This window comes from Piliocolobus tephrosceles, chromosome 6, assembly GCF_002776525.5.
Source record: "Piliocolobus tephrosceles isolate RC106 chromosome 6, ASM277652v3, whole genome shotgun sequence".
NCBI lineage: Eukaryota > Metazoa > Chordata > Mammalia > Primates > Cercopithecidae > Piliocolobus > Piliocolobus tephrosceles.
Window position 1 is genome coordinate 124,900,096 of NC_045439.1, and position 14,372 is coordinate 124,914,467.

The following is a 14,372-nucleotide window of genomic DNA, read 5'->3' on the forward strand; positions in this document are numbered from 1 at the left end:
AGCCTGAGTATCCGGTTTTAATTTCCCAGAGCTTCTTGCCACTAGTGGACAGGTTTTTCTCAGTGGATTCTTGGCCTTTCATAATGCAGTTAAGCAAATTAATATATGATCAATACATAGACTAAATCACATTGTTTGACAAATAATCTCCTTATCATCTTTTGGTTTGATTTTTCATGAAAATTTTGGAGTAAAATCTAAGTATATGACCACCAGCAAATAATTTTAAAAGACTTCTCTGTGAGAGACCTAACCAGTCACTCTAACTACTTTGTGCTCTACAGAAGAGACGCTCAAACCGCCAAGTTAAGCGAAAAAAATATACAGAGGACCTGGATATAAAGATCACAGATGATGAAGAAGAAGAAGAGGTCGATGTAACTGGTCCCATAAAACCTGAGCCTATCCTCCCTGAACCAGTGCAAGAACCAGATGGCGAGACTTTGCCTTCCATGCAGTTCTTTGTGGTAAGCTGTAAACTCAAGTAATTTCAGAGGATTGCCTTGCTGATCACAATCATCTGTTGACTGACTGCATCTTTTGCTGCAGGAGAATCCCAGTGAAGAAGATGCAGCCATTGTAGACAAAGTGCTTTCTATGCGGATTGTGAAGAAGGAGGTGAAGGCTTTTTAATTTTTTTTTTTTTTTTTAATAGACAGATTCTCACTATGTTACCCAGGCTAAAGTGCAGTGGCTATTCATAGATATGATCGTAGCGTACTGTGAACATCTGGGCTTTAGCTATTTTTCTGCCTCAGCCTCCTGAGTATCTGGGACTACCATTGTGCACCACTGCGCCTGGCCCTTCTCTATGTTAATATTAACCCGTAATGCTATGTTCACAGGCTTTATTTAATGAGCACCTTTGGATGTCAGATATATTGCTAGGGTCTAGTTGTGAGAGATCATGGAGGAAAGTTAGCTAGAAAACAGGAACTGCTTTACTGGTACTTCTTTTATTTATCTGTTTAGAGTGGGTAAAGGCTTACTTTTTCCAGCTATCAGGCCTCTATTAATTGAAGTACCAGACTGGTTCCTTAATCTCTGAGTTATTAATATATTCAGGGATTATTGGTGTGAAGTTCTGCAAGGTGTGGTTAAAATTAAAAAGTTCATTATTTTACCAATAAGGGACTAGTAACTAATTTATTTCTTTTTTCTTAGCTTCCTTCTGGACAATATACTGAAGCAGAAGAATTCTTTGTCAAGTACAAGAACTAGTACGTTATCTGTGCAAAAAGCTTGTCACCCCAAATTCCACAGGGTGGTAAAAAGTTCTGGGTATCCTGGGTGGGAATGTGTCCCTTTTTTATAGTCTTGTAGCCCAGATTGCTATTTTTAATGGGGAAAAATGGCTATTCAGAGAGAAATTCAGAAATTGACATGACTCTTATTATTTCCTTGTAGGTAAGTGGAGTGAGGGTGGTTCCTGACAAAATGTCTTGTGATTCTCTTTACCTTAGTTTAGCACTAAGATCTTGCTACTCAAAATATGGTCTTCTGTGGATCAGCAGAATTAGCATTACTTGGGAGCTTTTTAGAAATGTGGGCTTTCAAGCACTGTGGTTTGTATACAAATTAGAGTTTCAGAAGCACTGACCTAAGAGACTCTTTCCCAATTTAAGCCTATATTTGTTATGTCTGCTTCCGACTAATCCCAAAATTAGCCTGCCACCTTCTTTTACTTGCACCATGACTGGATTTTTCCATCCCCCTTAGCTCCTATCTGCATTGTGAATGGGCTACTATCTCCCAACTAGAGAAGGATAAGAGGATCCATCAAAAATTAAAACGCTTCAAAACCAAAATGGCTCAGATGAGACACTTCTTCCATGAGGTAATTAGGAAGAGGTATTGCCTGTCATTTCTTTCATAGAAGCACAAATTACTGGGGTTGTCAGCCTTAGCTGATTCTTCAAAATACTTGTAATTGGTTTGTATATATGGGTGTAAACTTTTAATTTTGGTCATTTGACTTTCCTTACTTAACTGCCGTTGCATTGTTTTCTTAGGTTTAAATATGGTTCATTTATTAGTTATAGGGTATTTTGAAATTGACTTCCTCAATGCACATGAAGTATTTTCAAAACTGATGATACACTGACTGCTGGTCCACTTGAGGCATTCTTCCTCTAATGTCTATCTTTAGCTATTGATGGTTTCTGTAGACCTGTTATTAAGAGAGAACACTTATTTTCTCAAATTTCTAATCCAGTGTGATTAGAAATAGGGATAAAGGAGCTCTAATTTCCGATATCCAAATTTACTGATAAACACTGGAGCAAGATGAGTGAAGAAATATGTCTGTTGTATTTGCAGTGTTCATCCTTGATAAGAGTAGTTTTGGTTGTATGTTGCAAGTAGAAGAAAAAGCGGAATGGATGAACAAGTGAAAGAGATGAAGGAATGGAAATAGCATGTGTTTAAACCCTTGAAAAAGTTTAGGTATGGCGCTGGGTGCAGTGCCTCACGCCCGTAATCCCAGCACTTCAGGAGGCCAAGGCAGGCAGATCACTTGAGGTCAAGAGTTTGAGACTAGCATGGCCAACACAGTGAAACCCCATCTCTACTAAAAATACAAAAATTAGCTCGGCGTAGTGGCAGGCGCCTGTAATCCCAGCTACTTGGGAGGCTGAAGCAGGAGAATCACTTGAACCTAGGAGGTGGAGGTTGCAGTGAGCCAAGATTGCACTACTGCACTCCAGCCTGGGCGACAGAATAAGGCTTTACCTCAAAAAAAAAAAAAAAAAAAAAAAAAAAAAAAAGTTTAGGTATAAAGCAGAGTAGAAAAATCATTGCAGGAGATGTAGAATCAAAGGAGGTCTTATTTTAAAATTTGAAATGTGGAACATATACGTGTATTTATGGCAATGACTCAGAGGGATTCCTAAGAATACAAGAAGCAATGGACACCAGAGCATATATGGAGAGAATGACCTCTGTTAGAAAGAGACACTCACTGGTAACAGGTGAGAAGTTGGGTGTAGACTCTGGTAAATTCATAGGATTTGATGTTATGAGAAAGGGGAACGCCCATCAGATAGCTTCTAATTTCTTTAAAAATTTTGAAGTAGGATTCTCTGCTAAAGGTGAGGTAGAAGAGTGGGTTTGCTGGACAGTGATCTTTTGGTCTTATTGTTTGGTTTCATAACTCATCTAGGATGAAGAGCCCTTTAATCCAGATTACGTAGAGGTGGATAGGATATTGGATGAGTCTCACAGTATTGACAAGGACAATGGGGAGGTGAGTTGTTGAGGCATGGAGTAACGTGACCATCCTCTTATATTTCTGCTAGTGGGTTTGTCAGTCCTTTCTTTTTCAGGTGTGGCTGCAAAATCCCTTGGACTGAAAAGGTATTTCTAAATTTTTCTGTGGAATCCTTTGAAAGATAATGGGAGGTAAGGGAGTAGGGAGAGATGCTAAAAGGAAAGATTTCTGTAAAGTCAAACGTAGAAGCTAAGTACAGAAAAGTCATTCATCTTGGTCTCATTTTTCCTCGTATTTTAAATGGGAGACTCTTGACATACAGTTAGTTGGAGGTGGGGTGTGGGGCAGGGGAAGGGGATACTTCACAAATTCCTAAATTTATTAATATAAAGATACTTGTACAGGCTCACTCCTAGCTTTCTACAAATCATGTTCTTGAGAATGGGCTACTTCCTGAACTCACCATTAGTTAAATGTCTCTTCATTTGTCATTAAAACAGATCTGTTGGCCAGGTGCAGTGGCCCACACTTGTAATCCCAGCACTTTGGAAGGCCAAGGTGGGCAGATCATGAGGTCGGCAGTTCGAGACCAGCTTGGCCAACATAGTGAAACCCCGTCTCTACTAAAAATACAAAAATTAGCCGGGTGTGGTGGTGCACGCCTGTAATCCCAGCTACTCAGGAGGCTGAGGCAGGAGAATCTCTTGAACCCGGGAGGCAGAAGTTGTGGTGAGCTGAGATCATGCCACTGCACTCCAGCCTGGGCAAGAGTGAGACTCCATCTCAATTAAAAAACAACAACAAACAAAAAAAAACCAGATCTACATTTGAATCTGTATTGTAATTAGTTAATTTTTTTCTTTTTTCTTTTTCTTTTTTTTTTTTTTTTTTTTTCTTTTGAGACTGTCTTCACTCTGTCACCCAGGTTGGGTTGCAATGGTGTGATCTTGGCTCATCAATTGCAACCTCCGCCTCCCCGATTCAAGCAATTCTCGCGCCTCAGCCTCCTGAGTAGCTGGGACTACAAGTGTGTGTCATCATGCCCAGCTAGTTTTTATATTTTTAGTACAGACGGGGTTTCACCATGTTGGCCAGGCTGGTCTTGAACTCCTGACCTCAGGTGATCTTCCCTGCGTTGGCCTCCCAAAGTGCTGGGGTTACGGGCGTGAGCTACCACACCTGGCACCTTTTTCATTTTTAAATGGTCATCTAGGTCTTAGCCACCAGTGAATTCTTCTTTTAAATTTTTACTTCTAAATTTTTTTAGGCTATAAACCATCATTTTCTTAGAATTTGTCACTTTATTTTTACTTCTAGTAGGACTTTTTGGTTTAGCTTTAGCACAGGGTCATAAAGAAATTTTTTTATCACATCTGACACTTTACAGTGACCCAGTAGAGAACAGCAGAACCTTTTTAAGATGTTAGTGTTGAGTGGGTAAACTGGGCTTTTTCATGACTTTTTCAAGTGACTTGATCCTCCCATACATCATTCTAATAGGACCTCTGAGTTAAATTCCAAAGTTTATTCTACTTTATAAGTCTTCAGGTTCACTCAGGTAGTCAGAATCTTAGATATCCAGGACCCAGTATAATTCATTGTCTTTAAATCCTAACAAGCATGCTTCACATAACATATTCTGCTTTTGAAGTTGGAGTGGTAGTATTGTGTGTGTGTTTGTGTGAGTTGAGTGGAGAATGGGCTGGATTTTAGGGCAGGTTGTTAGCTATTTTTAAATTCTCATCATTTTTCAGGATCTCAGCCTTTCCAGCCTTGACAGTCTTATGCTTTTTATCATACCTACCCTTCTAAAAGCAATTGGCCTTTAGTTAGGCCCCTTTGGAATGTCTTGCAAATGACATAACAGATGATAATGTTTTCATACTCTAATACTCTAATTTATGCTCCCAGTTTTGGCTAATACTATTCTATATACCCATTTTCCCCACCTCTGCAAAATAAGTTTGTCATCCTTTTTATATTACCTAATAGTGGAAATAAACATTACAATAGATATTATGCTGGAAATGTGTGACCTGGACAAATGGCTTTATATAGAGAGTGACTTGAGTTACTATGTTAAAGAAAAAGGTAAAAGAGCAAGCAGCTGGATCAATTCCAGAGATTCAAGATCTGTGACTATGTTGAGGCACTTTCATATATTTTCTTGGCTATTTTAAGTTTTCTATGAATTGATAATTAGAGATTCTTGATTACACTAGGCCCAGTCTAATCCTTGCTTTATACTTTATAAGCCAAAAATGGAGATGCAGTAAGTGCAGTGATCATCTTGAATAGTGAAAATAGGAGCCATTTACCATTAGTCACTGCTCCTTCACTTTCAGTGGAATACCTACATAAACTAGTACTTACTGTAGTTGAACTTTTTAGCATTTTCTCTTCTTCTTTACTTTTATTACCTCTTTTTGGTGATAAACTCTTGTTAGCTCCTAGCTTCCTGGGGCTCACAAGGACATTTCGTTACCACCATATAAGTGCTCTTGAGGTGCATCTGCACTGAGCTCTAGGGGCCCAGAAGCCAGTATATGCTGATAGTCCTCATCCTAAAGGTAGCCTAGCTGCCACTGTGTCAAATTTGGCTCCAGGAGAATAGTATGGCACAGAAACATGTCTTTTAATTTCAACATGGTATAGGAAAAGATTAGCCTTTTTTTTTTTTAGTCTGTTTAGTTGATGAGGATAATGTTTTAGTGCTTAGTGTTCTAGAAACTAGTGGGTAGAAATTTCCTTTTAGAACAGATTCAGATAAATTGCTTTGAAGAATGATCAAAGCCATATAGTGTATCAGAAGGTGAACCTTTGGTCGGTGTGTTTGGCCTGACTTTTTCAACAGCTTTTAGGTACTGATACTTCGTGATCTGATTTTACAATCAAATTTTTATTTGTGAACCAGTGCAGAGAACACAGAATCAGTTTCTTAAGGCTTTGGTTTCTTCTCTCCTAGCCTGTTATTTACTACCTGGTGAAATGGTGCTCTCTGCCCTATGAGGATAGCACATGGGAGCTAAAAGAAGATGTTGATGAGGGCAAGATTCGAGAATTTAAACGGATTCAGTCAAGACATCCAGAACTCAAAAGGGTGGTAAGTATATTTGCACTGGAGTATAAAGACCTACATAGGAAATGGTTTAATTTTTTTCCCCTATGGAATTTTTTGTTGTTTTAGCTTTTTATTATGGAAATTTCAAACATATAAAAATTGAAGAAATGGTATAATGTACCCATCATCCACTTAACAATTATCAGTACACATCTAGTCTTGTGTCATATATTTTCCTACCCATTAATTCCCGTTTCCCAGGTTATTTTAAATCAAATCCCAGATTCATTTATTTCATCTGTAAATATTACAGTGTTTTTACTAAAAGAAATAATACCGTTATTGCACCTAAAAAAATTTAATCATTCTTTAATATCGTCAAGTCACTAGTACCAGTCATTGCATACATTTCCCTGATTGCCTTCTAATTTTTGTTAAATCATTTAAATTTGATTCTCAGTAAGGTCCATATATTGCTATCAGTTAATATGTCTCAAGTTTCTTGTAAGCTCCCCCTTGATCTCCTCCTCTCCCTCCATTATAATTTTCTCATGAAGAAATCAGGTGATTTGTTTTGTAGGATTTTCCATAGGCTGAAGTTTGCTAATTACATTACTCTTGGTACTTCTTTACATGTTCGCTGTCACTGATATTTCACATGAATGCTTAGGTTTAGATCAACACTGTCCAATAAAACATTTTAGAGCTGTGCTGTCTAATACAGTAGTCACTAGCCATGTGTTTTGTTTGTTTGTTTGTTTTCTAACATTGTAGAAAGCTCTGTTAGACATCACTGTTCTACAGGCTTGATCAGATGTGAGAGGGAAGCCAGTAACTGCTTCATAGATGGTGGTGTGTACTTCCATCAGGTTGTGTTTTGTGATGTTGTCAGCCATTTGTGATCATTATGGACCCATAAAGTAACGTTATGAACTCATGAATTTAAATATATTTGACATGTTTTAATCCAATGTTGTTTTGAATTGACTTTAACCATTAGAACTTACCTAGTTAAGTCTTACCTTTCGTTAGTGTCTCCACTCCATTTATTCAAACATCTTGTTTTTTTAGAATCGTCCGCAGGCAAGTGCCTGGAAGAAATTGGAGCTGTCACATGAATATAAAAACAGAAACCAGCTACGGGAATATCAGTTGGAAGGGGTCAATTGGCTGCTCTTTAATTGGTATAACAGGTAAAGGAAAGAATGGGCCCATAAGATGTAAGCTTAGTTCTGGGATTGTTTTTATTTGTTTTCTATTGAAACAATTTCTTCCTACATACTCTATTTTTTTAAAGATAGTATCTTTTAACATTTTTTTTTTCCCCCATGGTGAATCTGCAGGCAGAACTGCATCCTGGCTGATGAGATGGGATTGGGCAAAACTATTCAGTCCATTGCCTTCTTGCAGGAAGTATATAATGTGGGCATCCATGGTCCCTTCTTGGTCATTGCCCCACTGTCCACAATTACTAACTGGGAGCGAGAATTTAATACGTGGACAGAAATGAACACTATTGTGTACCATGGCAGTCTGGCTAGCAGGCAGATGATCCAACAGTATGAAATGTACTGCAAAGATTCACGGGTAAGTTGTATATCTTGGGAATACTATAGCTTAGAGAAAGTTAGCCAAGGTACCTGGTATTTTAGGGGCTATATATGAATAGAAGACTTATCGAAAGTCTTATATATGCCTGTGCAAAAATGTCTATGGTTTAAGGCATTTTTGTATAGCAGTGTGCAGGGCATTTTTTTGACTTTGCTATTTTTTTACCTAGTAGACATTTGATCCAGTAGAAATTCTGATTTTATTTGTGAACACACACATTTTAAGTAGAATTTTGTCAGCATCAGTGAATTTTAATCACAGTATTTTACAGAAATTAAATTCCTTTAGCCACTTAATCCGTGTGGTGGTGAGCTTATTTCTCTTCCCCTTTTTAGTCTCCTGAAATTTTCATCAAAATCAGTTTCTTTTTCTAAATGGTCTGGCGTGGTGGCTCATGCCTGTAATCCTAGCACTTTGGAAGGCCGAGGTGGGCTTATTACCTAAGGTCAGGAATTCGAGACTAGCCTGGCCAACATGGTGAAACCTATCTCTACTAAAGAGATAAAAATTAGCCAGTTGTGGTGGTGGGCACCTGTAATCCCAGCTACTCAGGAGGGTGAGGCAGGAGAATTGCTTGAACCCAGTAGGTGAAGGCTGCAGTGAGCCGAGATCGTGTCGCTGCACTCCATCCTGGGCGACAGAGTGAGACTGTGTCTCAAAAAAAGAAAAAGATCAGTTCCTTTTTCCGTGTAAATTTGAAAACAAAATTGGAATTACCTATCGTGTATTAACATGAATTTTATTGTTTTTCTACTATTAGTTTTCTTTTTTTTATTTCTACCAAGTCAAATCTTCTGGTCATATTTTGCAGCTTTTAATTTTGTTAAAATGATTTCGTTCTTTTGTCAATTTTTAGACATCAGCCAATATTATGTTCTGTATTAGCTATTTTCATTTTTATTATCTTGTATGTTTCAGCATTGTCCAGCAGTTGTGGATTTCATTGTTAATCAACAAAAGATCTAGGGCAGAGATACATGAGCTAGGCATACAGCAGAGTAAAAAATGTCTAGCCTCTCATTCAATGAGTCTGTCATTTTCCCAAGAAGCTGAATATGTTGAGGAAGCAATGTATCTTACATTCAGTGATATGGCACTATTTTTCAGGAAGATAAACAGCGGTGGAGGTGGGTGGTGGTGCAGTTTGTATTTCCTATTAAACATGCCTTAATATAGACAAGTAATTCAGAAGAGCTCCTCATTTAGGTACATTTTAGGTTTTTTCTGACTTTACTGCCTTCGTGCTTAGGGACGCCTCATCCCAGGTGCATACAAGTTTGACGCTCTGATCACCACTTTTGAGATGATCTTGTCAGATTGTCCTGAGCTTCGTGAAATTGAATGGCGTTGTGTTATCATTGATGAAGCCCATCGACTGAAAAACCGTAATTGCAAGCTGCTTGATAGTCTCAAGCACATGGACCTGGTGAGTTCCACACTGACTTGTGGGCAGAAACAACTGGAATTCACCTTAATTCCTTGTGGTATTAAAATAACCCTAGTTTAGCAGAGGAGAAGAAAAGTCTGAATCTTGGTATTGAACAGTGGGGATGACCTATGGGAATGGTAACCTGAAAGTCATGTAAAAGTCATAAATTTTAGAATTGGGAAGTTTAGTGATAACCAGAAGGAGAGGTAGGAAACTATATTGGTTACCTATTACTGCATAACAAAATACTCCAAAACTTAATGTCCTACAACAAGTACATTTTTCATGATCTTCTAGCTCAACCACTTAGGCTGAGTTCAGCTGGTTGGTTCTTAGGATGCTGTTGCCTGGAGTCAGTATTGCTGCAGCTGGCAGTTGATGGTGGTTCTTATCTGGAGCAACTGGGTTCCATATGGCCTCTCATCCTCCATAGGCCAGATTGAGCTTCTTTGTGTGGTAGTCTCAGGGCAGTATTCTGAAACTCACACAGTGTCACTTCTGCTACATTCTTGTTGTTGCAAGTAATAAGGCAAGCCTAGGGCTGAACCTTGATAGGAAGAGCAGCAAATTAATGACCATATTTAATCCAGCTCAGTTACATTCCCTAGAGGACAGCAGATTTTAGAATATCTGTGGAGAGTTGAATATGGAGAGACATATGTAATTGGAATAAACATGATCTGAATTACTGTTTTTAAATTTGCTTATGATTGTGTTATCTCAATACATTAATGTCAGCGGGATTTCTTGAATGCTTTGTGTTTATTGAAAGGGGAGAAATGGAAGAAAAGTTAATGGACCAGTGATCTGGTCCATTCTCATCATTTTATAGATGAAGAAATTAAAGGTTATATCTGTTAAAGATTATATACTTGGCAGGAAACCCCAGAAGTCCATCATGTTTTTTAATTTTATTCTTTTGTTTCCTCAATTTCTAGGAACACAAAGTGCTACTCACAGGAACACCATTGCAAAACACTGTAGAAGAACTGTTTAGCTTGCTTCATTTCTTGGAACCGTCACAATTTCCCTCAGAATCAGAGTTTCTCAAGGACTTTGGGGATCTCAAGACAGAGGAACAGGTAGGAAATCTATCTGATGAGGTACTAACTCAGGACAAAAAAGATGAAGTTTGTACAAGGCAGACATCTGTTGTCATGGGGATCTCAAGGGCCTTTCTGAACTCCTTATAACCTTGTGCCTACATCATTTGTGGCATCATCCAAAGTATACATTTCTTAGATAATGGAAAACTGTAATTTTTCCATGTTTCTACATAATGTGAGAATGTTTGCCCTCATATTATTGATTTCTTTTTTTGTCTGTAATGGACCACAGGTTCAAAAGCTACAGGCCATTCTTAAGCCAATGATGCTGAGAAGACTCAAAGAGGATGTTGAAAAAAACTTGGCACCCAAACAGGAAACTATTATTGAAGTAGAGCTGACTAATATCCAGAAGAAATACTATCGGGCTATTTTGGAGAAGAATTTCTCCTTCCTTTCCAAAGGGGCAGGTCATACCAACATGCCTAATCTACTTAACACAATGATGGAGTTGCGCAAGTGCTGCAACCACCCATATCTCATCAATGGTGAGGGAATTCTTGGTATATACCTGAACTTCTGAGTACCTGTGTTTACTCTCCAGATGATACTCCTTGGGGACAATGGATGCATTGACTCATCCAACCTAATTTGGGGTGGGGACTGAGGAATGGGAAATGGTTCTCCTTTTAAAAAAGAGATTCTAAGCCTGGGCAACATGATGAAACCCCACCTCTACAAAAAATACAAAAATTAGCCAGGTGTGATGGCAGGCATCTGTGGTTCCAGCTACTTAGGAGACTGAGCTTGGAGGATCGCTTGAACCCAGAAGGCAGAGGTTGTAGTGAGCTGAGATTGCACCACTGCACTCCAGCCTGGGTGACAGAGTGAGACCCTGTCTCCAAATAAAGTCAATAAAAACAGTTCTTACTTGGAATGTTTTTCCTCTAGTTCTTTCTACCCCTTTGATCCTGCATAATCTCCAAAATTAAATAGTATTTGCTGTTTAGAATTTCATGAATAAGAACTCAGGGTAGCCACATGGTGGCATATACCTATAGTCCCAGCTACTTAGGAGGCTGAGGCAGGAGGATTGCTTGAGCCCATGAGTTTGAAGCTAGCCCTGTCTCAAAAAAAACAAAATCTCAAGTTACTGTGTTCCTTGGATAAATGTCCTCATCAACCCTCCATTTTGCTGTTTCTGTCTCTTTTTTGGGTGCTGATAGTGTGTTCCATTTTAGTTCTTGTCCACATATTTACATCTTTTTTTACCCAATTATCGTAGGCCTGCCTTACTTGGCATATTTTGTATGACACAACGAAGGATGATTTAAATTTTTTTTTTTTTTTTTTTTTTTGAGATGGAGTTTCACTCTTGTCACCCAGGCTGGAGTACAGTGGTGTGATCTCGGCTCACTGCAACCTCTGCCTCCCGGGTTCAAGCAATTCTCCTGCCTCAGCCTCCCAAGTAACTGGGATTACAGGCGCCCACTACCACACCCAGCTAATTTTTTGTATATTTAGTAGAGACAGGGTTTCGCCACGTGGGGCAGGCTGGTCTTGAACTCCTGACCTCAGGTGATCTACCTACCTTGGCCTCCCAAAGTGCTGGGATTACAGGCGTGAACCACCGAGTCCAACCGATTTTTTTTTTTTTTTAAAGACAGAGTCTTGCTTTGTCGCCCAGGCTGGAGTGCAGTAGTGCGATCTAAGCTCACTGCAACCACCACCTCCCGGATTCAAGCGATTCTCCTGCCTCAGTCTCCTGAGTAGCTGGAACTACAGGCCTCTGCCACCACACCTAGCTAATTTTTGTACTTTTACTAGAGACGGGGTTTCACCATGTTGACCAGACTGGTCTCGAACTCCTGACCTCGAGTGATCCATCCACTTGCCTCGGCCTCCCAAAGTGTTGGGATTACAGGCGTGAGCCACCGTACCCAGCCGATTTTAAGATCTTTTGGTGCTGAAATTCTGTGTGTGAGAAATGTTGGTCTTAAGTTAAATTACATTTTTTTCCCTTTGCTTTCATGATTAGATAGACTACAACCTTAATATGGTTCACTGGATCTCAGTTTAACTTGATTTTTCTTTTGGCAGGTGCTGAAGAAAAAATCCTAACAGAATTCCGTGAAGCTTGCCATATTATACCTCATGACTTTCATCTGCAGGCCATGGTTCGTTCAGCTGGCAAACTGGTTCTTATTGACAAGTTACTTCCAAAACTTAAAGCTGGTGGCCATAAAGTTCTGATCTTCTCTCAGATGGTACGCTGCCTAGACATCCTAGAGGATTATTTAATCCAGAGGAGGTAAGAAAAGAGTCGTCCTAGCCTGTGGTTACTCTGTCCTCATAAAGCAGCAAAAAGTAGGAGGGCCTGAGTTTAATTAGAGTTGACGAATTGCAATAACAGGAGTTTTTAAGATTCTCACTCTCAACTTGGGTTTTTGACCAGCTTTGATATGGGAGTACTGGTATTGATCCTAGCCTGCTGTTTTGGTCTCCACTTCTGTTTAACCACTTATATTTTTTTTTCTGTGAACAGGTACTTATATGAACGCATTGATGGGCGAGTTAGAGGAAACCTTCGACAGGCTGCCATTGACCGCTTCAGCAAACCTGACTCAGACCGCTTTGTCTTCTTACTGTGTACCCGGGCTGGTGGACTTGGTATTAATCTTACAGCTGCTGATACCTGCATCATCTTTGATTCAGACTGGAATCCACAAAATGACCTGCAGGTAAAGGAATTCATTGTCTTAGGGAGTAACTACCTAACTTGGGAGATTTTTCAACAAGAATGGGATCTTTTAGAAAGGCCTTTCAGAGAGTTTGGAATTGTTTCCTTAGTTAAGGGTGGCAGTTAGGTCAGGGAATCAGCAAACGTTTTCTGTAAAGGACAAGATAGTAAATGTTTTAGGCTTTGTGAGCCATCAATTCTCTGTTGAAACTGCTCACCTCCAAATCCTGTAGCACAGAAACAGCCATAGATAATATGTAAATGAATGGGTGGTCCCACCTGTGTTGAACTTTATTTATAAAAACAGATGTCCACGCAGACTTTAGTGTGCTGACACCTGGTCTACATGATGGGGTGATAATTTCATCTTGAAATTTACTCTTGGTTTTGAGTTGATCTCATGGCTGCTCTATAGAGGTGAAAGCATCATAAATTGGTATTTTGTATCCTTTCCCCTGCTAATTTTATGATATCTTTCTTCTTTCCTTTTGTTTTTATTTTAAACCAGGCCCAGGCACGATGTCATCGAATTGGGCAGAGCAAAGCTGTGAAGGTGTACCGCCTCATCACTCGTAATTCCTACGAGAGAGAGATGTTTGATAAGGCTAGCCTCAAGTTGGGATTGGATAAAGCTGTGCTTCAATCGATGAGTGGTCGGGATGGCAACATTACTGGAGTGAGTCTTCTTAGTTTATAGATAAGTTTGTAGTGAGTCGTTGTGATAGAGGAAAACAAAAGCTATTTTTACACAGGGATTTGACTACCTTATTTGGATTCTCAATTATTATTTCTTAAAATGTAATAGATAAAATATTTTGACATGGTTAGATATTATTCTGTTGATAGTCTTTTCATCTTTCTATTGGTTTTTACAGATCCAACAGTTCTCTAAGAAGGAGATTGAAGATCTTTTAAGAAAAGGAGCATATGCAGCCATCATGGAGGAAGATGATGAAGGCTCCAAGTTTTGTGAAGAGGATATCGACCAGATCTTGTTAAGACGAACTACAACCATCACCATTGAATCTGAAGGAAAAGGTTCCACCTTTGCCAAGGCATGTTCTGTCTGTGCCAGAGGCTAGAAAGGCAGAGATAGAGACTGGAATCTCTGGGATTTAATTATGTTTTTATGCTGGGGACGGTGGCTCACGCCTATAATCCCAGCACTTTGGGAGGCTGAGGCGGGCAGATCACTTGAGGTCAGGAGTTTGAGACCCAGCCTGCCCAACATGGTGAAACCTTGTCTCTACCAAAAATACAAAAATCAGCCAGGAATG

The 14,372-nt window shown here is 39.3% G+C and overlaps 1 protein-coding gene across 6 annotated transcripts in view; it reads left to right on the plus strand.

Moving 5' to 3' along the window:
• CHD8 (chromodomain helicase DNA binding protein 8) overlaps positions 1-14,372 on the plus strand; it is a 69,814-nt gene that overhangs the window by 38,026 nt on the left and 17,416 nt on the right. For all 6 annotated transcript variants that reach the window (XM_023230484.1, XM_023230485.2, XM_023230483.1 and 3 more), the window contains 15 exons: positions 285-467; positions 550-618; positions 1,165-1,220; positions 1,720-1,837; positions 3,161-3,244; positions 6,174-6,311; positions 7,341-7,462; positions 7,613-7,856; positions 9,130-9,306; positions 10,248-10,391; positions 10,648-10,903; positions 12,456-12,666; positions 12,901-13,096; positions 13,604-13,771; positions 13,971-14,150. In XM_023230484.1, coding sequence (XP_023086252.1) covers positions 285-467; positions 550-618; positions 1,165-1,220; positions 1,720-1,837; positions 3,161-3,244; positions 6,174-6,311; positions 7,341-7,462; positions 7,613-7,856; positions 9,130-9,306; positions 10,248-10,391; positions 10,648-10,903; positions 12,456-12,666; positions 12,901-13,096; positions 13,604-13,771; positions 13,971-14,150 — 2,346 coding nt within the window. The remainder of the gene's footprint in view (positions 1-284; positions 468-549; positions 619-1,164; positions 1,221-1,719; positions 1,838-3,160; positions 3,245-6,173; positions 6,312-7,340; positions 7,463-7,612; positions 7,857-9,129; positions 9,307-10,247; positions 10,392-10,647; positions 10,904-12,455; positions 12,667-12,900; positions 13,097-13,603; positions 13,772-13,970; positions 14,151-14,372) is intronic.